This window comes from Heloderma suspectum, chromosome 7, assembly GCF_057233095.1.
Source record: "Heloderma suspectum isolate Gila_16-S chromosome 7, 16-S_ref, whole genome shotgun sequence".
In the NCBI taxonomy this organism is placed as follows: domain Eukaryota; kingdom Metazoa; phylum Chordata; class Lepidosauria; order Squamata; family Helodermatidae; genus Heloderma; species Heloderma suspectum.
In genome coordinates this window covers 1,323,051-1,343,575 of record NC_139464.1, presented here as the reverse complement: position 1 = coordinate 1,343,575, position 20,525 = coordinate 1,323,051, and the positions used below count along the sequence as shown (strand labels likewise).

Sequence of the window (20,525 nt, the reverse complement as noted above, 5' to 3'; positions counted from 1 at the left end):
ACCCCAGGGATACTTTATTTGAAAACAGATCCAAAAGTTTAATAGACATCCTATGCAATCTTGGGGGGGGGGGGGATAAAGGATTAACAGTGCAGTCCTATGTCTGTCTAATCAGAAGCAAGCCCCATTGAATCAGGAAAATGCCTTGGTGAAACAAAGTTGGAACAAAAGGGGGTTGGGGGTGTCATGGAAGCATCTCTTCTCAAAATCCTGGCTCAGGGGAAGCCAGGCTGGCTCCACCTTGCCTGTCCTTTCACTGGCCACCAAAGCCATTTTTTTATTCAGACCAGCTTTTCAAGCTGAAAGCAGGTTTTAACGGATGGGTGCCTTTTTTGTTTTTTAGCAGATATTTGTTGCAGAAAGGTGGGCTATAAATGTAATAAATAAAGTTTTAAAAAATCATAAAATTTTGGTTGCGTCTCTCTCTCTGTCTGTCTCTCTCTCCAGTACTAATACAAACCCAGGTAGACCAGCATCCTGGCAGAGCGAGCCAAGAGCCTATATCAGGCAGGCACAGTGGGGGCCCACAAGGAGCTCCTCAAATGCCATGTAAGGCCCAATGGGCAAACACGTTTGCCCTGGCCACTCTTTGCTGGTGGGTACCAGACCCGAAAAGGTCCACATTCACTCCTGGGCTGCACCAGCTGAGACCCTGATGCAGCCCCCTGTAGCACCGGAGCTGTGGCTGGCTGTGTAATGCTGCCTCTCCTGCAAGGGGAGCACCATCAGAAGCGCCACTTTGAGCTCCACCATTTCCAGGAGGGCTCCCCGGATGGATTCCAGGTAGCTTACACTTGGTTTGCCGAGTCAGCCCAGCAGGCGGACTGCACTTCCCTCGGGCAGGGGGACTGTGCCACAAGGTTCCCAGAGGAGAGAGAAGCAGGCACCCTCAGGGGAGTGAGTGCGCATGCACCCCCCCGTCAGCACTCCTGTGCATCTCTAGGGGCTCCGAGGCCCAAGGAAGCCCTCAAGATGCCTCCGAGTGCGTGGGCAGGCCCGATCAGGCCCCGGAAGGTTTGCGCCCTGCTTCTTGAGGGTTCAGCCCAGATAGCAGCACCTGGTCTGTGATCACAAGGAGCCAGCATGCCTCAGATCCACCCCCGGTGGCCCAGTTCCTCAACACTGAGCACCACGGTCTCTCCAGCACCATCTCTTCAAACTCTTGCTGAGCCACTCAACGCTCCTGCTCCTCTTCGGGGCTCTGAAGACATCCCAAGGGGAGTCTAGCAATGCGGCTGGACGGCTAGTGGCTAGGAGAAGTAAAGACCTTCTGTGTGGCTTGACCTCGGACCGCCAGAGGCCTGGTCTCCGCTGCCTGGGCCCAACTCCCTCACTCAGGCATCCCTGGTGGATGGCTCTTCATGGGTGGCAAAGCAAAGGTCGTGACCCCCCCCGCCCCTTGAGGACTGCACCATGTGCCCCAGGGCTACCTACCCCGGAGGAAGAACAAGGCCCTCGTGGACAAGGGCCATTCGCAGTGGGTGTTTGGTGCACAGCAGCCGGGTCTTTGCCCATGAGGTGCTTTTGCTCTTGTGGGGCCTTTCGAGACCCTGGAGAGCTGTTGGCCCTGGGCCCCCTGATGCTCTTCCCTGGACTTCTCTGAACAGCTCTGCCTCGTGCAGTCGTGTCGGGGATCTCAGGTCCTCGTCCAGCTCCCCAGCCACCACGCATGCAGCCATGGCCTTGGCAGCAAAAGGCATAGTGCCCAGGAAAACCATCAGGAGGAGCTCAGTCCCCAGAGGCTCCCCCTTGGCCCAGAGGGCTCTACGCAGGTACCCAGCAGCACAAGGAGCTCGCTCTCCGGTGATGCAGCAGCGCAGCTGAGCTCCGGGGAAAGGCAGCCTCATTGCTTGAGGCCAGGAACTGGGCAGCCCCAGATCCCGCGGGTCTCCTCCACATCACGTTGTGATGCACAGCCTCAGCCAGCGGCTTGGGCAGGAGCTCCAGAGTGCCCTGGGGTGTGTCCCCCTCCCCACACTTGCTGCCAGCCGTCACTTCCTGCCAGCTACGAACGATGTCTCCTCCTGAGAGAGAAGGGAAGGACCAGGTCCCACGCCCCGCAGGTCTGGCCACAGCTACTCCCAGCAGAGGCAGGAGAGTGAAAAAAGCAGGCTGCTTGTTCGGGGTCCTGGAACGTTTCTCTCCTGCAGCCCAGAGGAGAGGTGCGGCACTGGGGATCTCAATCTGCTGAAGCTCAAAGCAGCGGGATCAGGTCAAGCAGCCAGAAGGGCAGGGGCTCCATGGTCCACGCAGCCTGGTGCGTGAGCGCACGTGCATGCACGCAGGCACATGCACACACACACGGTCTTCTCCCATCATCCTAGGATGGTGAAACCGCTTCCATCGGGCTGCCAAAGGCGAAAGTAAAAGCAGCGGCATTCATTTCAGGCCTGCAGAACTAGCTGTCTGCTGAGCCACCCCCACCACAGCAACCCCCGGAGTCAGCAGAGGTCCTGGTCATGCCTGCTCTGCCAAGGGGAGGAAGCTTTCTGGAGGACAAAGAGCCTTCCTCCCCCACCCCCACCACCGGGGTCCACTTGAGGCAGTGCAAATGCTTCCTGGGGCTCCGCAACACCATCTGTTCAATGCAGGGAACGGGCATCAATGTCAGGGTGGAAACTGAGCCGATAGAACCCCAGAGCAGTTCTGATTCTGAGGAGGAACAGCAATCCGTGGGAGAGGAGCCAGCTCATCCCTCACAGGCACAGCAGCTGGCAGAGATTCCTCCTGCTGGCATTCCTGGGATAGATAGTGACCCTGGCAGCGGGAGAGCGCTGGAGGGGGGCTTGCTGGACGCTCAGCGCAGATGCAGGGAGCGACAGCTGGCGGGCACGGAAAGGAGGCGCAGCGCTTGTTTGGCGTGCAAGCAACCGTCGCGTCCCGAGGACCCAAGGGAAAGAGGGAGGATCTCTCCCTAGCCCGTAAGTTCAGGGTCTTCCCGTGATTCTCCTTCAAACGGGGACCAACTGCCTACCCGGAGCATAGGCTACTCTGCTGTTCATTGCTTAGTTGCTGGTGATTAGCATCTGAAAGAGTCATTGAGTTGTAAAAGGATTAAAGCCTTGAAAAGAATCCTTTTGTCTGTGTCTTGAGTTAGCTATTGGAGTAGACTGAAAGAGGCCGCCAGGGCACTCCTGACAATCCAGTTGGGAGCAGGGGCACATGCCCCTGCAGCACCACCACATCCACACTGCACACCAGCAACATTAACGGGCAGGAACACGTTTGTCCCTCACCCACCCCACCCCTGGCCAGGCCAGAATGCTCCAAGTTCACCGGGCCACCTAGCCCAAGATCTGCCAGGCCACTATGAGGTGCCTCTTTCTTGTGCCCAAGATCCAAGGGTTGACAATGCTCCCCATGGCGTCACCCAGCTCGGCCACCGGCGAGGGGGAGGCATCTTGCCTGAATTTCTCTTGCCCACCTTTGGAGACGGTTTTGCTGTTCACCACTGAAACAAACCCTGAAGGTCCACAGCGCCCTGACCAGAATTATATGTTTGTGCTACGAGAAGGGGGGAGAATCCACCCCCCCGCATTCTCAAAGCAATTCATGAATTCATGTCCCCTGTCATCCCAGACACAGCTCACCCCCCCCAACCTGGATTTTTAGGAAATAGCTGACTGTGCTTTATTGGACTTGCTGGAAGACTATTGAGAAAATGCCAGCCCACTTCTCTTAAAACAATATAATGTTTTAATGCAAATGCAAATGCCAAATGCAAATGCCAAATGCAAATGCCAAATGCTTAATGATAAATAATTAAGAATTCGAAAATGTGAATAAGTAAAAAGTAGGAATTGTATTAAAGGCAAGACACGGACTCACAAGGAGATTCACAATGAATTCTGAGTAACTGGCATAAAAAATAATAGTCCAGTTGACCTGGATGGTATCCAAAGAGAAAACGTAGACTTAAAGCCTACCACTTGGGCCAAAAAGTTATCCGAGTATGAGACAGCATTTTTCCAGGTCAAACATGTACCTAAAGTCTTCACTTATCAATTAATGAGCAAAACATATTGTGTAAAGTACACACATCAAAAAGCTTGACATACAGATCTCTAGAAAAATGTATGGGCTTCGGTTTAATTGGCAAATTTTGAGTAAGGAGTTTTCTTCTCAAAGGTTTCATTCAAAAGTGATCATATCTAGCCTGAAAGGTGTAGGTATATGTCCTTTTGTATGTTCTGCTTCTTAAGGCATGTTTAACAACAAGATAGTTAGGACCGTGAGACCTAATTTATGGGACAGGAGATAATATTAGCTATGAGGTAATTTCTGCACAAAAAAGTATAAATATGTGCTGATTTTAAAATGTGGGAGCTTCTTGTGAGGAGCTCACCAGGCCTGCGTGCCTATCAGCTGAATTGCCGGTTGTGTGCTGAATGGGGAGCTTGGTGCCGAGGATGAAAACTCTCCTTTTTAAGCTATTAGGGTTAAAAGCCTAAGAACAAAAAATGTTTAGGAAATTCTATTTCCTGTTAAACTATTAAGGTCTAAGGTTCTTTAGCAATGCACTGCTTCACAACAAAAAATGTTTTATATGTACAATATATTCTAATGTGATACTACAAGAATATTTGTAATAAAAATGAAAAATGGATCAAAAATATTTTCCTTTACTAAGTCCTGTTAGTACAAACCCAAAATTGAACTCACCTAGGACGATCTTTGGTGTACACTTTATCTGAAGAGTATTGATCAGCTATGGGTAGTTAACTGGTGGTGAAAGACTTCTCAAACACTGGAACTATAGAATTAAAACACTCAGCAAAGAGCAAATCTGTAACATCCTGTAACAGAGGCCGTCAGCAAAAGCCCTGACACAGCCTGAGGGCATCAAAGCAGCCCTCTCAGGGAAGAAGGGAGCCGCTCCTCACTCCAGGGTCACTCTATGCGGTGCTGAGCACCAGCTCCGTGCTCTGCATGCTTCTGTTGTGGCCAAGAGCGCTTCCCTCACTCGGGGGGGGGGGGGATGGCCAAATTTGGCACAGCCAGGGTGGTATTCCTCACACGCACCCTGTCATTCACAGACAGCACAAATATAGCCACAATGGTGCCTAGCAATTTAAAATGCAAATGCTAACGACTGAGCGCATCAGGGCTGGCAAGAAGACGAGTGCGTTGCTGTCACAAAGGGGCTGCACCGCAGGCAAAGGGGGCTCACGGCACCATCTTCCGTCTTAGATACTGGGGGAGCGGGGAGAAGGGAAATGCCACGGAAGGCGGAGGGAGAGGCACCTCCCCTGCTGGCTGCCTGGCACAGGACTTGCTCCTTTCCTCCTAATTAACATACGTGGCCTGATCAGAGAGCCTCACGAAGGGCAGGGAAGGAGCCTCTGGCTGCCACGGCAAGAGGGCTGCCCATCCCCCAGGAACCTTGCAGGGAAGCGGAGCTGGCGGGGGGGGGGGGGTGTTTGCTGGCATCTCCGCCAAAATGAGAGCCAGCATGGTGTAGTCGTGAGAATGTTCAACTAGTACTGGGGAGAACCGGGTTCTAGTCCCCACCGGGCCATGAAGCTCACAGGGTGAATGGCTTTGGGCCGGCCACTGACTCTCAGCCGAAGGTACCTCACAGGGTTGCTGTGACAATAAAATGGAGAGGAGAATCACATAAGCTGCCTTGGACTCTTTGGAGGAAAAGGCAGGCTGCCATTATAATAAATGCACACATTTTAAAAATGGAACACAGGGACTGTCCTTCCTTCATCTCCCCTGCCCGGCTTCTCCCTGGCCTGGTACCATCCCACGCAGAGGGCTGGGGGGGACACGAGAAAGGAAGCCTGCTGGGCCAGACCCAGGGTCCATCTCGTCCAGCATTCTGTTCACCCAGTGGCCTGCCAGCTGTCAACAGGAGACCCACAAGCAGGGTGTTGCTGGTGGCTGAAGCCCCGTGGGAGGAAGGGAAGAGGGTTGATCCCAACACCTAAGTGTCGGGGAGGAACTCCAGAAACAGACTTGGGCAGGAGGTAGGGCAGGGAGGACACTCCAAGGTAGGCAGGTGTTTAAACTGACCCCAGCGGGGAAGCTGACAGGAGCGGGGGTGCCCTGCTCAAGTTGAATCCTCCCTAGGGGACCAGGGGGGAAATGTTTCCATCACCCAAATGAAGACAGGGCAGAAATAGGCTATGACAGCAGAGACCAAAACAAGGTACTCAAAGACGCTCAAGGGCCACAGGGGAAGACCTGGAGCAGGGCACTGTGCACGGGGGTCTTGGTGGAAGGCTAGGAGCCGCTGAGCCAAGGCGAGTGAGCCGGAGTGCCCGGCTTCAAAGGAGAGCGCAGACACAGTAGGCATAATAGAAACATGACAGAGTGCAGGGAGCCTAGCGTAAGCAGGTCCTACTCTAGAACCTAGAGTAACAAAGGAACTGGCAGAAGAACTCTCAGAACCGCTGTCTATTCTCTTTGAGAAATCATGGAGGACAGGGGAAGTGCCAGATGACTGGAGGGGGGCGAATGTTGTCCCTATCTTCAAAAAGGGTAAAAAGGAGGAACCTGGGAACTACAGACCAGTCAGTCTGACATCAATCCCTGGGAACATTCTGGAGCAGATGATAAAGGAATCCATCTGGAAGCACCTTGACAACAATGCCGTGATTACTCGAAGCCAACATGGATTTGTCAAGAACAAGTCCTGCCAGACGAATCTCATCTCATTTTTTGATCAAGTCACCTCCCTTGTAGACCGTGGGAATGCTGTAGACATAATACCTCGACTTCAGCAAAGCTTTCGACAAAGTGCCCCATGATATCCTGATGAGCAAACTAGCTCGAAGTGGGCTAGATGAAACAACGGTCCGGTGGATCCACAGTTGGCTACAGAATCGGACTCAAAGAGTGCTTATCAATGGGACCTTCTCAAACTGGGGAGAGGTAACGAGGGGGGTACCGCAGGGCTCAGTCCTGGGCCCAGTGCTCTTCCACATTTGTATTAATGACTTGGAGGAAGAGGTGCAGGGAATGCTGATCAAATTTGCAGATGACACCAAATTGGGCGGGATAGCTAATACCTTGGAAGACAGAAACAAAATTCAAAGTGATCTGGATAGACTGGAGTGCTGGGCAGAAAACAACAGAATGACATTTTATAGGGGTAAATGCCAAGTTCTGCACCTAGGAAAAAGAAACCAAATGCACAGTTACAAGATGGTGATACGTGGCTCAACAACATGACAAGCGAGAAGGATCTGGGAATTGTTGTCGATCACAAGCTGAAGATGAGCCAACAATGGGATATGGCTGCAAAAAAGGCCAATGCTATTTGGGGCTGCATTCATAGAAGCATCGCTTCCAAATCCTGGGAAGTACTAGTTCCCCTCTACTCAGCACTGGTTCGGCCTCATCTGGAGTACTGTGTCCAGTTCTGGGCACCACACTTTCAGAAGGATGCAGACAAACTGGAGAGGGTTCAGAGGAGGGCAACAAAGATGATCAGGGGACTGGAAACAAAGCCCTATGAAGAGAGACTGAAAGAACTGGGCATGTTTAGCCATGAGAAGAGAAGACTGAGGGGAGATATGATAGCACTCTTCGAGTCCTTGAAAGGTTGTCACAGAGAGGAAGGCCAGGATCTCTTCTTGATCATCCCAGAGTGCAGGACACAGAATAATGGGCTCAAGTGACAGGAAGCCAGATTCCAGCTGAACATCACGAAAAACATCCTGACTGTAAGAGCAATATGACAATGGAACCAATTACCTGGGGAGGTGGTGGGCTCTCCCACACTGGAGGCCTTCAAGACGAGGCTGGACAGCCATCTGTCAGGGATGCTCTGACTTGGATTCCTGCCTTGAGCAGGGGGTTGGACTCAATGGCCTTGTAGGCCCGTTCCAACCCTACTATTCCATGATTCTATGAACCAAGGAGACCGGGTCACCTCTGCATACAGGGAGCGAGAATGGAGTGGAGTCACTCTGTGCAGCAAAGAAGGCAGTGTGTCAAACAAACCAGAAATCTCAACAGCGCAGACTCCACCACAGAATTGCTGTGGGTGACATCACCAGGTCCCAAAAGTAACGCAGCGGTGGGGACATGTCATCATTCCCCCAACCCAAATGCACAGGGCAATTATGGAGATGAAGAATGAGATCAGGGAGCCATCCAAAGCCAGAAGAATGGTAGCAATGGGTCACCATCACACAGACTGTGTAACTACATATTCCCGTCATGACAAAAGGTATAAGACCTAGGCATCCTAAATGACTGTGCCCTAGAACAGCTGGTCACAGAACTGACCAGAGGGGAGGCAACCCTGGACTCAATCCTAAGTGGTACCCAGGACCTTCTTCCCAGGGATGCTTTGCCTTGGATTCCTGTATTGAGCAGGGTGTTGGACTCAATCGTCTTGTAGGCACCTTCCAACCTTACTATTTGATGATTCTATGACCTAATGTGAGATGTTAAGTGTTGTTGAACCAATTGGAACCAGTGGGGCTGTTCACACGACACGACAGTCCACCATGAGTTATTTAACCCACAGCGACGCTGCAGGGTGTGTGTGGCTGCCAGTTTGAATATGCAACCCGCACTTGGGGGTTGCCATGTCGTGCAGACCCAGCGAGCGTGGGTTATATGAGGGTTAAACAACCCTGGCATAGCCCATGGTCAGTTTTAGGGTTGTTTAACCCTCACATGAACCACTATTGTAGGGTTCACACAACACAGCAACCCCTAAGGGGAGGTTGTATATTCAAAATGGCAGCCACACATGCCCTGCAGCCTCATCGCAGGTTGAAAAATCACAGCATGTCGTCCAAACCCCGTCAGCGACCACAGTGCTATCAAATTTAATCAATCTGCAAGTGGACAATTGCAAAGGGAGTCTAACAGTCATATTTGACTTCAAAAGTGGAAACTTGTAAAAAATGAGAGGATAAAAAGGAAGCTGAAAGGGAAAATAAAGAGGGTCAATGCCCTCCAGAGTGCTTGGGGCTTACTCAAAATCACATTAAGAAAATGTACTAGCTTCCACATATACTGCAGGTGAAGAAAGGTAGCATCAGGTCCAAGAGGTCCTAACCATCTGGACGGCACCCTGTTGGGGAAGCTGTACTAGAGAAAAGATGGCTTCCTTCAGAAAATGAAAGTCTTGCCCACAAAAGACAACAAAAATGAACACAAGAGTGCACAAATGAAATGAAAGGAGACAATAAGGAATGCAAAAAAGAATTTTGAGGGAAGTACTGTTAATAACATTAAGAGCAACAATTAAAAACATTTAAATACATTAGAAACAGGAAATCAGTTAGGGAGGCATTTGGACCATTAGATGACAAGGGAGTTAAAGCAGTGCTAAAGGAGGATAAGGAGACTGCAGAGAAGCCAAATGAATTCTTTGTATCTATCTTCATTGCAGAGGATGTAGGCAGGTACTTGTATCTGAACTGGCATTTTCATGAAAGGAGTCTGAAGAACTGAAGCAAATCGCAATGACAAGAGATGGAGTTTTAGACCTTATCAACAAATTCAAAATTAACAAATCACCAGGTCCAGATGGTATCCATCCAAGAGTTCTTAAAAAGAACTCAAATGTGAAATTGCTGATCTTCTAACAAAAATATATAAGATATTCCTAAGATTGGTTTCTTCACTAGAGGACTGGAAAGTGGGCAATATAATGCCAATTTTAAAAAGGGATCCAGGTGCAGGGGGAAGAATCCAGGAGCTGTTCCAGGTAAAATATTGGAAAGCATTATTAAAGATAAAATTATCACGCACATAGAAGGAGACAGCAACATGGCTTCTGCAAAGGTAACCAAGTCCCGCCTCACGAACCTTTTAAGACTTCTTTCAGAGTGTAAAAACGCACGTGGACAGGGATTATCCAATAAACATTGTTTACTTGGACTTCCAAAAGGCTTTTGAAGAAGTCCCTCAACCAAAGACACCTGAGCCAAGTTAGCAATCACAGGATAAGAGGAGAGATCTTCCCATGGAACTGTAACTGGTTAAAGAACAGGGAGCAAACAGGAAAGATAGACGGACAATCCTCACAGTGGAGAGATGCCAGGCGTGGGGATCCCAAAGGTCTGTATTGGGACAGGAGCTTTGCAACATGTTCATAAGTGATCCTGGTGAGCAGTTAGGTGAACAAAATCTGTGGAAGGCACCAAATTCTTCAAGGGGTTATATGCAGAATCTCCAAACTGGGTGAAAGGGCATTAACATGAGAAATGTGGTCCAATGTAACGTCTGTTGTCTGTCTGTCTTCCATTGAATTTTTGTGCTGCCTTTCTGGAACTAACCAAGGCCGTTTACAAAAATTTAGGGAAAAAACCCATAAACAAATGAAGATATAGTAAAACATTAAAAAATACCTTGAAACTAAGTCTAAAGTGATGTAACATTGGGGCACAAACATCCTAATTTCACACATACAGAGATGCGAGCTGAGGTACTAGTGACTAACCAGGGCTTTTGGGTTTCGAAAAACAGCAAAAAAGGAGGGACATGACAGAGGTGGCGGGGTATAAATGCAATAAATAAATAAATAAACAAACAAACCAACCAACCAACAAACAAACTATGCACGGTTGGGAAAATGGATAGGGAGACATGTTTCTCCCTCTCTCATAATACTAGAACCTGGTTCACCCAATGAAGCTAAATGGTGGGGGTTCAGGACAGACAAAAGGAAGTTCTTCTTCACACAGTGCATAGGGAAACTATGGAATTTGCTACCGCAAGAGATAGTGATGGCCACCAATTTGGATGGCTTTAAAAGAGGATTGGACAAATTCATAGAAGGAGAAGGTACTATCAGTCCCAACCCTATCAGCTATGAGTGGCCACTAACATATTACCTCCAGTATCAGTGGAAGCATGCCTCTGTGGAACAATTGCTGGGAACATGAACAGTGTCCCATTTGTGGGGTTCCCACTGAGGCATCTGGTTGGCTGGACTAGATGGATCCAACTTCAGGACTCCTCTTGTGTTCTTAGGGTAAGAGGGAGTAAAGGCACAGAGTATGCTTTGTGCACCCACCTCCAGTGCCCATGATAACAATTCACGAACTGAGGGAGGAATTAGCCTTCTGAGGTGCTCCCCTCACACGATTATCAGAATTGTGGGAGGATGGAGCTGCTGGCCTTGCTGGCTCGCCTTGCCCCACCACCTGGGCCTGCTGCCTTCCACGCACTGGAGGGAGACGGTTGGACGCAGGAAGGCCACCAGTTCTCAGCCACCACCAGGGCCCTCCATCACGCAGGGCCCTCCCTGTGTAGTGCAGCGCCACATCTTCCCCCTCCGACGCATGGAAGGCGGCTGTGGGGCTGGGTGACAGGGTTGGGGTGGAGGGGGTGGGGTGGGGTCTGCACGTGCAGCTGTCCTCTCCCCTGAACACTGAGTCAGGGAACACTCAGTAGGGCTATGACCTGCAGCAAACATGACACAATCCTCCCTGTGAGGAAGCTTAGGCTCGGAGAGGCAATTGTTCAAGGGGGCCTGGCGGGCTTCATGGCTGGGCAGGGATTTGAACTGCGTTTCCCACTGCAACCACACTGGCTGTCCTCCTCACCCGCCCTGTTAAGAAGGGGGCACCTGGGATCCCAAAGCCCACCACCTCAAATATCCAGCCTCTCCTTGGCCCAAGCTGGCTTGGAAACGCCGTACTTTGTGGTCTGCTGAGCTCTGGAGGGGCCTCGAGAGCTGCCCGCCCACTGGGGCTTCCCAAAGCTGGCGCTGCTCTGCCCTGCAGCCTCTGGGGGAACAGGCAACAATGCCCACTGCTGCTGTCGCCTGGCCTGCTGCCGACCAGGAGTGGCCACAAGAACTTTGTGCCGGGAGGTGGTGAGCCCATATTCACCTCCTGATCTGCGAGGAAGCAGGTCGCAAGCTGCCCGGCCTGAACTTGCTCACAGGATGGCTGAGCAGCTCCGTGCACCCCCAGAGCTGCAGAGAGGGAAGAGGAGTGGGAGGCAGACGCCCCCGGACGGTGATGAGCACTGTCTGCTCGCCAGCCAGCCGGCCAGCCACGGGGGGGCGTGGGGGGGCGAGGGAGCCACAGAACCCAACGGAGAAGGGCCCGAGGTGACGGCCGGCCTCGCTCCACACAGGGCGCCAGGGCTGGTTCCTATGGCAACGGAACCTAAATAGAACTCCCAGCAAGGCCTGATCAGCCCGGAGCTGCCTTCGCCAGCGGCTCGGCGCTCCCCCGACATCACTTCTCCGCGTCCAAAATTAGCTCCGCAGCACAAAGCAACAGCGGCAACAACTCACAGTCCCCCACACTGCCTGCCGCCTGCCACAAAGAGTGGGGGGGAGCTGGGAAGGTTATATTTAACTGCTGCTTGCAGCAAAGCAACCCATGGGGACTCCATCCACCTTGCAGAGGGAGGGAGGGCGGTCATCCAAAAACTTGGAAGGAAACCCATCTAAATGACCCGCCCAGGAACTGGGAGCGTGCAAAGGGGCTTGTGCATCGCACGGGCAGCCACCTTTAGACAAGCACAACAGGGTGCCAGAAGTGCCGGTGACCAAAACACCACAAACGCAAGGGGGGTGCAAGATAAGCTGCCAGTTTGGGGCTGGGCCGGGCAGAAATCCCTTAACAACAACCTCCCCACACACACATCCCCCCAAAGGGCGCTGGAGAGGCCGCCAGCATCCTGCGGACAGAGGCTGGCATTTGCCGGAGGGACGGGACTATCCCTCCCATGCTTCAACTGCACCCCCCCTCCCCGACCCAGCCCAGTCTTTCACCCCCCCGGGACAAACACTCTGCCTGCCTACTCAGCACCCCCAAAGCCCAAGCCAGGAAGGGGCTGGCTGAGGCTTTTGGAGACTACAACAGAAAACAGAGAGGCATCTTGCCTTGGCATTTGTATCCCAACTTTCTTCATAAAACTGGGGCGGATTCCAGCAACAGAAATATTTTGAAAATGGGTAATAAAAATAAGGATGGCGCATGACTGACAAGGCCAGGCCAAACCCTGCTCAGACCCTATTTATTCGGGCAGCCCTGTGGGTCCCCCTCCTTGCCCCTTGCCCACCCCTCACCCACCCCCAGCACAAGGCCAGGGCAACGTATGAAGTGGAGGGGGAGGGGAAATGATCCACTTCCAGATTTCCATAAAACTGCAATTCAATTACAGAAGCAAGGCAAATTCCCAAGTCTTCACAGCCCTGCTAATTGCATAATTAAGGGCTGGGACACCAAGAACACAATTGCGCTCACTGCCTGAGCCGATACGGCCCCGTGATCATCGAGTGGGATTTCCACATAGGGACTGGGGCCTTAATTGTGTCACTTTGTTTGGGGAGCCAATCCGTGGAATGGCTCAATGTCTCTTTACTGTTTCTGGTAAAAAAATGACAAGCAGGAGGCTGTTCTCCCCAGCCGCAGATGCCGGCCTTCAGCAGCAGCGGATCAAGCGCGAGTGCTGTCCCTCCAGCTGCACTCTCCTGCAGGGGTTCCATGAATATGCAGACACACAGGGAGAGATATTTACACACACACACATGCACACATGCACATCTGTCAAGCAATCTGGGTGTGAGAGAGAAAATACAGCAGTTTCCGTTCCAAGGAAAGGCAGGCTCCAGATCAACATCATCATGCACATACACGCACACAGTGAGAGAGAGAGAGAGAGAGAGAGAGAGAGAGAAGGCGCACAGCTTACGGAAGAGCCACGGTGCCCGCCCCGCACACAGGCATTTTGTACTTCTGCAGCTTGCTGGGAAACCGAGAGAATCCTCCCATGACAGATGCATCAGGAGTTTGCCCTTCTACTGTGGCATCTCTTATTTATTTTTTAACATGTGGGAGTTTTAGCACTTATTAAAATTTTAAAATATCAGCGGCTCTCGAACGAGGAGTCTCATTTTCTTGTCTTACGCCACTGACTTTAGGACTGGTTAATTATAAATAAGATTCCGGGATGAGGTATCCGCGTTACACACGTCACGCAGGAGCCCGTGGGCTCAGAGGCCGCCCACAGCGGGAGCGGAGAGTGCGGCACCTCCGCCGCCCTCCTCCACCTGGCCTCTCAGCAGCTTCTGCCAGGCGCAGGCGGTGGCGCCAGGACAGGGAAACCATCAGCACCGCTCACCGTGGCAGGCGGAGAAGGCCATGGAAGTGGCTGCGCTTCGTATCGTGCCACGTGGGCAGGGGCTGCAGTCCTGAGAAGAAGAGAAGGGGCACCCACCGCAAAGGCCGCAGGAGAAAGGTCCAAGAAGCCCACAACCCACCTGCCCGGAAGAGCGACTGCCCACGGTCCCAGGGCCATGAAGTACCACAGAGCTCTGCTCCGGCTGGCAATGCTGGCTGACAGTTTAAAAGGGGGCAGGGGAGGGGCGGTGCATCCTGGGAATGTGCAGCTCTTCAGACATGACTGCTCCAGAAAGGTGGGGAGGACAGAACACTAAAACTCCCAGACAGCTGCAGGCATCCAGGTTATTTCTAAGAGTTAGGAAATGAGGGGTGCAATTATATTATTAAAAACAAGTAAAGCATCAGAGAGCAGCAAATCAGCAGGAAGACACAAAAACCGAAGCCAAATCCTTCATGAATGAAAGCCTGGTTGTTATGAAGTTTGAGTGAACAGTCCTGACTCCATTTTGAGACACAGCCGAAAAGCCAGGCGTCCTCATCCCCAGCCTCAGCAAAGGTGGGCGAAAGGCACAGGAATGGGCTTGAGAGCAACATGCAAGGCTAGATCGAGCCATTCCATTTCTCCTGGACTCCTTAAAATGCCTTCCCCAAAGGCAAAGGGGGGGGTCAAAATTCAATTCCAAGACACATTCCAAGACAGGACTGTGCTGGATAGCACCAGCGATACCTGGTAAGCTACCTAGTCCGCCACCTGCAATATGCTCCCATTGCTGAACTCCGGCCTTGACACCTGTCTTTAGGACAGTCACTGAGATGCAAGGCCATCTTTTGTCAAGTGAATAAGAGACAGCAAGTCAGACTTTGGTTTGGGGCAAGTACAGCCGTCCTCCCCAAGCACCCTTTTGTTATACGGGACGGAAGGCCAACTCAGTCTTTCTCCCAGAGCAAGCAGCACCATTTCCAGCGCCTACAAGTGGTGTCTGGCTCATCAGAGCGGTGATGCCACTGCCCTTCTCTGAACTGCATAAGAAGCCTCAGGCTGGGGCAGTCCCGGGTCCCCCTCTTCCCAGAGGTGGGGGGCCACGCTGCCGAAATCACTAGGTGCCTCACCCCTCCAGGGGCATGGTGCCACACTGCTGCTGAAATCACCAAGTCTCTCCTCCCAGAGGAAAGGCTCCGTGCTGACACCATGGGAATCACTCAGCTCCTTGCTTGCCAGAGCAAGATGCCAACAGCAGGTGCTTGGCCTCCCCAGTCAAGGCGCTCTGCTCTCCCCCCTCTTCACCCGAGACCAGGAATTGCAACGCGCACTCGCTCCTGTCTGCAGGAAAGGGCTTCAGCCCCAGGGAAGATATAATTGGTTTTAGAAGCCTTAATACACATTGTAGCCTCCACCCCCCCCTTTCCCTTCTGTGTGTGTGTGTGCGCGTGCGTGCGCGCGCATGTGTGCGTCCCACAGTCTTGAAAACTACTTCCTGGCCTGGAGCTCGGCTTCACCAAGGATGCAGCTAATTTCCCCACCAAAGCATAACTTGGTGAAGGCTGGAGCATCCCCAATTGGTCCTAAGTGTTAAATCCATTAGCTCACCTAATTCCCCAAACTAGCTTGTGCATTTGAATCTTTGTGAACCCCAATAAAGGCGCCACTGTGGTGTTATCCTCTCCAACCGTGTCTGAGCGTGAATCTCTTTGGGTGGGAATCGCCTTCTTAGCCATAGACGCTCTATTGCCAGTGTCTAAAGACTCCTGATGAGCAGGTGTGCAAGTCTCGTTAGAACGTGTGCAAGGTCGTACACGGGTCTAACTAGAGCACATCACATAACATGGTGAAACAGGAAGGCCTGTGCTAGATGCAGCGCCCACCACAGCAGAGAAGGCCCCACTCCATGTGTGTGCACGTGGGAGCGTGAGCACTCCCAGACCAAACCTTGTGAAGCTTTCGGGAGGCTCTCCTGTGCGGAGAAAGGCCTAACTGAGGACAAGGAGAAGAAGAAGGTGGCAGAGCGTGATCTAGACCATCAGAAGGAGGGAGCTACAGAGCTCAGACAAGAAAGCATGAGGCTGAACCTGTCAGCATCCTGCCACAAACAAAGAGCATGCATGCACACGTATAGAGTTCCCGTTAGCTCCTGGCACTGCGACTTTCACCAGACACTCTCCTCTTTAGAGGTGAAGGACTAACACCCAACAAAGAGCTCCCTACAAATCTATCGATGAGAACCTCTAAGAGGCGTCCAAGGGTTCCACACTGGGACCAGGAGGAGCATTTAGGGAGCCTGCAATCCAGTCCAGTCCAAAACAACATGCAAGCAGCTGCCAGTTTGCCACTGAGCCAGGTTCAAGATATTGCTATTGACATATAATGCCCTAAGCAACTTAGTATGAGGTTACCTGAAAGACGGTCATTCTGCAGAGTCCCACCTGGCAGCAATACAGCAACGGGCCTTCTCTGTGGTGGCCCTCACCCTCAGGAACAACGTCCTCCCCTCTGTGATACAGCAGGCGCCAACCATCATGTGCTTTCAACTTATTTGTCTAGCCCGGCTATCCCTAACCGTTAACTAGTCTAAACATTGTTGTGCTTTTATAACGATGCATTGTTTATAGACGCCTTCAGGATTTTTAAAATGGGAAGGGGTATATAAATGTTCTTAAATAAATAAACAAATAACTGCCCCTAGTGGCCTGTGGACCACCAGCTGCATAACAAACAGAAGCCACTCTTTTGCCACCGGAGAACGTACACAGAGGACCGCAGCCGCAATCCACACCCTGAAGGAGCACAGTGTGGGAAAGCAACAAGGGAGAGAAAAAGAGACACTCCCCCGCCCCCCTCCATCTGCTCTGCTGGTGCCCTTGCATGGGGGAGGAAAGCCCCGCCCAAGGAGATCTGCCTCTCTACTGGACTCCCCAACCATTAACGGGAAGTCGATCAGCATCCAGGGTCATCTTTTCTCCCACAGAGATTGCCATAGCAACAGAAGCAGGAGTGGGCGCTCCCAAGGACAGGACTGGGGCAAAGGGCCGCTGGGCGAGTGCGCGTGTGCGGGTCAGGGAGGATGCTTCTCTGCAGGAGGGGGCACCCTCCCCTCGCTGCAGCCCCTGAGGCGCAGACAGCCAGGAGAGGGGGCAGTGGCCTCCCAGGTCCTGGGAAGCTGCTGGCCGCTGCCCAAACATCCCAGGCCTTGGCCGGGGGTGGGAGGTGTGGGGAGACCCCTCTCCTCTCCAAGGCTTGGTGCTGCTTCTTCCCACTCCTTGGTGTGGAGGGCATGCTGTGACTCTCTTGCCCAAGGGGGCCTCTCCTCCTCGCTACCACCCAGGGAGCTGTACGGGAGCCCCTGTACCTCGCACGGGGAGAGGTGAGGTGCCCAAGGCGATCCCGAGGCGGAGGCCATCTCCAAGCAAGAGGGCTCCAGCGGCTTCGCGAGGGCACCCTGCCCCAGAGCCCCTAGGCCAGTCTGGCTGGGGGGGGGGGGGCCAATCCCGCTCCCGAGGCTCAGACCCTGGGCAGCACCCCAGCTGGCCACGCGCAATGTGCTGGAGCAGCCCGAGTCCCCACAGCCCAAATCAGCCTCCACCTCGTTCCTCACCCACTCGGTGCCAGGGCGAGACCAAACCTCCGCAGGGGAAGAGGCGGCTTCCCCAGCCCACAAGGTGGCCAAGAGAGGCAATGGATTTCAGCAGCAGGTGCGCATGGAGGGGGGGCAGCGGCGGCAGCAGGTGTGAAAGGAGGCGGAAGTCCAGCAAAGGGGGAGGAAGTTCCTGCTCGTGCTGCAGCATGACTCAAGCCCTTGGTTTCCTCTGCCAGGTGGGACATCCCTGGAGAGCCAAATGGGCGGCTTCCTGCCTGCGCCTTTGCAGGACAGAGAGAAAGTGCCAGGAATGGCTCCCCAACACCCCAAGGCTGACATAACCAGGCCTGACTGTACGAATGAGATGGAGCTTTCGGCAAGCTACAGAGCCACTGTGCCCCCCGCCCCACCAGCAGCAGGGAGGAGCGGCAGCAAGCGAGATGCGGGATTTGTGCCCAGAAAGGCAGCATCCATCCCGGCAAAAGAGCCTGCTAAAGAGCCAGCTGGCCTGCAGGCTCAAGGGGTCCAGGGCCTGCTTAATGGGACTGAGCCTCCCCTCGAGAGGCAGCCCTCCGGGGCAGCAAAGAAACAAAGGACGGAAGCATCTTGTTCTTGTGTGCAGAGATGGAGCTCCTCTCTCTGAGCACATGGCCAGTGGCGGCACGTCACTGCAAATGGAAGCCAGGAGAAGTGGGAGGCCCAGACCGGAGGGTAGGGGAGGCTTGCTGGGCAGTGGGCAGACGGGGCTTCCACATTTGCCAAGGGGAGAGGACAGCGGCGACGCCACGGCCAGCTGAGCCCTCCATCCAGGCACAGCACAGAGGGCAGGAGCCCTCAGCCTCTGACTGCAGACTTCGTGGGGGGGGGGCAGTACGCTAGGGGCCCCAGGGTCTGAGCTTGAGGGTGCTAAGCAGCCAACCAGACTACAGGCCTGTAGAATGAAGGAGCGGTCACATGTGGAAGCCACACAGGAGATTACAAGTCTAGGCAGGTTTGGGGAGCCCCCCCCCCCCTGCCAGTTGAGTGGCAGGCAGAGCAGGAACTTTGACTGCAGGTGGGCATGGGACCAGTCCCCCAGAGCAGCAGCACAGGAGCGTCCGTTCTCCACCCGAGGCTTCGGAGGGCTGCTCGCTCCCGGCCAGATGCTTGCAGTGAGAAGGCTGCAGGCATCAGCCGTCCCCAGGCCGCAGCATTGGCCCACCCAGATCCACATTGCCTCCGCATCACAAGGCTCTGGCCTAGCCCTCCCCCACCGCAAAACCCAGCAACGCCCGCTTAGGGCAGGAACCCTGGCCACTCACGAGCAGAGGAGCGCCGCCGCCGTCCTGAGATGAATGGTCGGACGGCTTTTCCTCTGCTGCTGGAGGAGAGCAGGAGATGCCCACAACCAGACTGAGCGTGAGGCCCCCACGCACACGTGGAATGCTTTGGCCGCAGCAAGCAGCAGCTGCCCCCAGTCCCACAAGCCTGGGACGAGCTCGTCGGATTTGCCAGGGGGCCGGGAGCTGCTCACAGGAGCCTCTTTGCTAAGCCTCGAAGAACCCCCCCAAATCTGCACACAGAGTTGCCCGTTTTCCACAATTCAATCTGTGCCAGACAGTCACAGGAAGGAGCGGTGGGCCAAAGGGGGTCTTGGAGCAGGGGGATCCCCACCGATCCCCCTGCTCCAAGACTGCACCGAAGCCTCAAGGCTGCTGCAGCTGGGCTCAGGCCGTTCCCAAGTTCGTATGCCGCGTACGGACTACAAAAGGCACACAATTCTGAGCGTGCACGCACAGGCGCACACACAGATGGGCGGGCCGAGGTGCCTGAAGGACACTGCCTCCCCCAGAGTCAATTGCCAACACTGCGCCAACAGAATGCCCCCTCCCCAACCAGACCCGTGACGTGCCCTGACCCACACAGCTCACCTGCGAGCAGAAAGGTGATGAGGCAGGTCTCCTTCGGCATGTACAGCTTGAGGCGAGAGCCACTGAAGACGTACTCCACCACCGCCTCCGAGCGGCCGGCCCGCTGCAGAAACGGCAGGAACTGCTTGGCTTTCTGGGTGTCCTGGAAGGTGGAAGGAAGGCAAGAAGGGGGGAGAAGGAGGAGGAGAGAGGCCGTCAGGAGCGCCGAGGCCGCCAGGCCTCCCCTGCTGGGATGGCTGCTCCACCACCAAGGGGAGGGGGGCTCATGCTGCTGCTCCTCCTTCTGCCAGCCCCAGAGGGGGGCAGTGGCCAGTGACAGCCACCAGGCCTCCGGGCGCTCTGTCTGCCTGAACAGCGCCCTGGCACTGACTCTAGGTTCCCGCCTTGGCACCAGCCACCATCTCTCCAATGCAGAGCAGAGCCACAAGGGGGAAGAAAGAAGCTGGGTCTCCAACCGGGCCAGTTCAGCAGAGGCGGCCCATACAGGGCATCCTGCTCCATGCTCCCCATCCTTTGCACGTCTGGAGCACCGTGAGTCCCATGGCCATGTCCTCTCACTCACACAGAAGCCGCTGGGCTGGCCCACCCCACACCCCGTAAGTGTCCCCACAGCTGGACACCAGATTTTTACTGCATGTCCTACTCCTAACAACAAGCTTATTTGGGTATTAGCATCCACCAAGAATGTACAGAATGCAACAGAAGCTAAAAAGAGGCCACTGAATTAGAGGGAGAAGATGGAGGAGTGCGGAGCAAAGCACATCGGGAATGCTTGTTCCCACCTGGCAGTCTGATCTGCAATTGCGCGAAAGGCTCTTGGCCTGTCCTGAACAGGAACAGGAGCCTCCTCCCCGCACCCTGCTTTCCTGCTCCACTGGAAGGCCCTGTAGGCACAAAGCGGAGGCTTCTGCAAAGCCTCTTCCTGCCCATTGCTCCCTGACCCCTCCGGAGGGGACAAAAAGAACAAGCCAATGAAACACATT

The 20,525-nt window shown here is 53.7% G+C and overlaps 1 protein-coding gene across 3 annotated transcripts in view; it reads right to left on the bottom strand.

Moving 5' to 3' along the window:
- Positions 1–20,525, bottom strand: part of SND1 (staphylococcal nuclease and tudor domain containing 1) — a 355,633-nt gene that overhangs the window by 133,170 nt on the left and 201,938 nt on the right. For all 3 annotated transcript variants that reach the window (XM_084808775.1, XM_084808776.1, XM_084808777.1), the window contains one exon: positions 19,543–19,684. In XM_084808775.1, the coding sequence (XP_084664901.1) occupies positions 19,543–19,684 (142 nt within the window). The remainder of the gene's footprint in view (positions 1–19,542; positions 19,685–20,525) is intronic.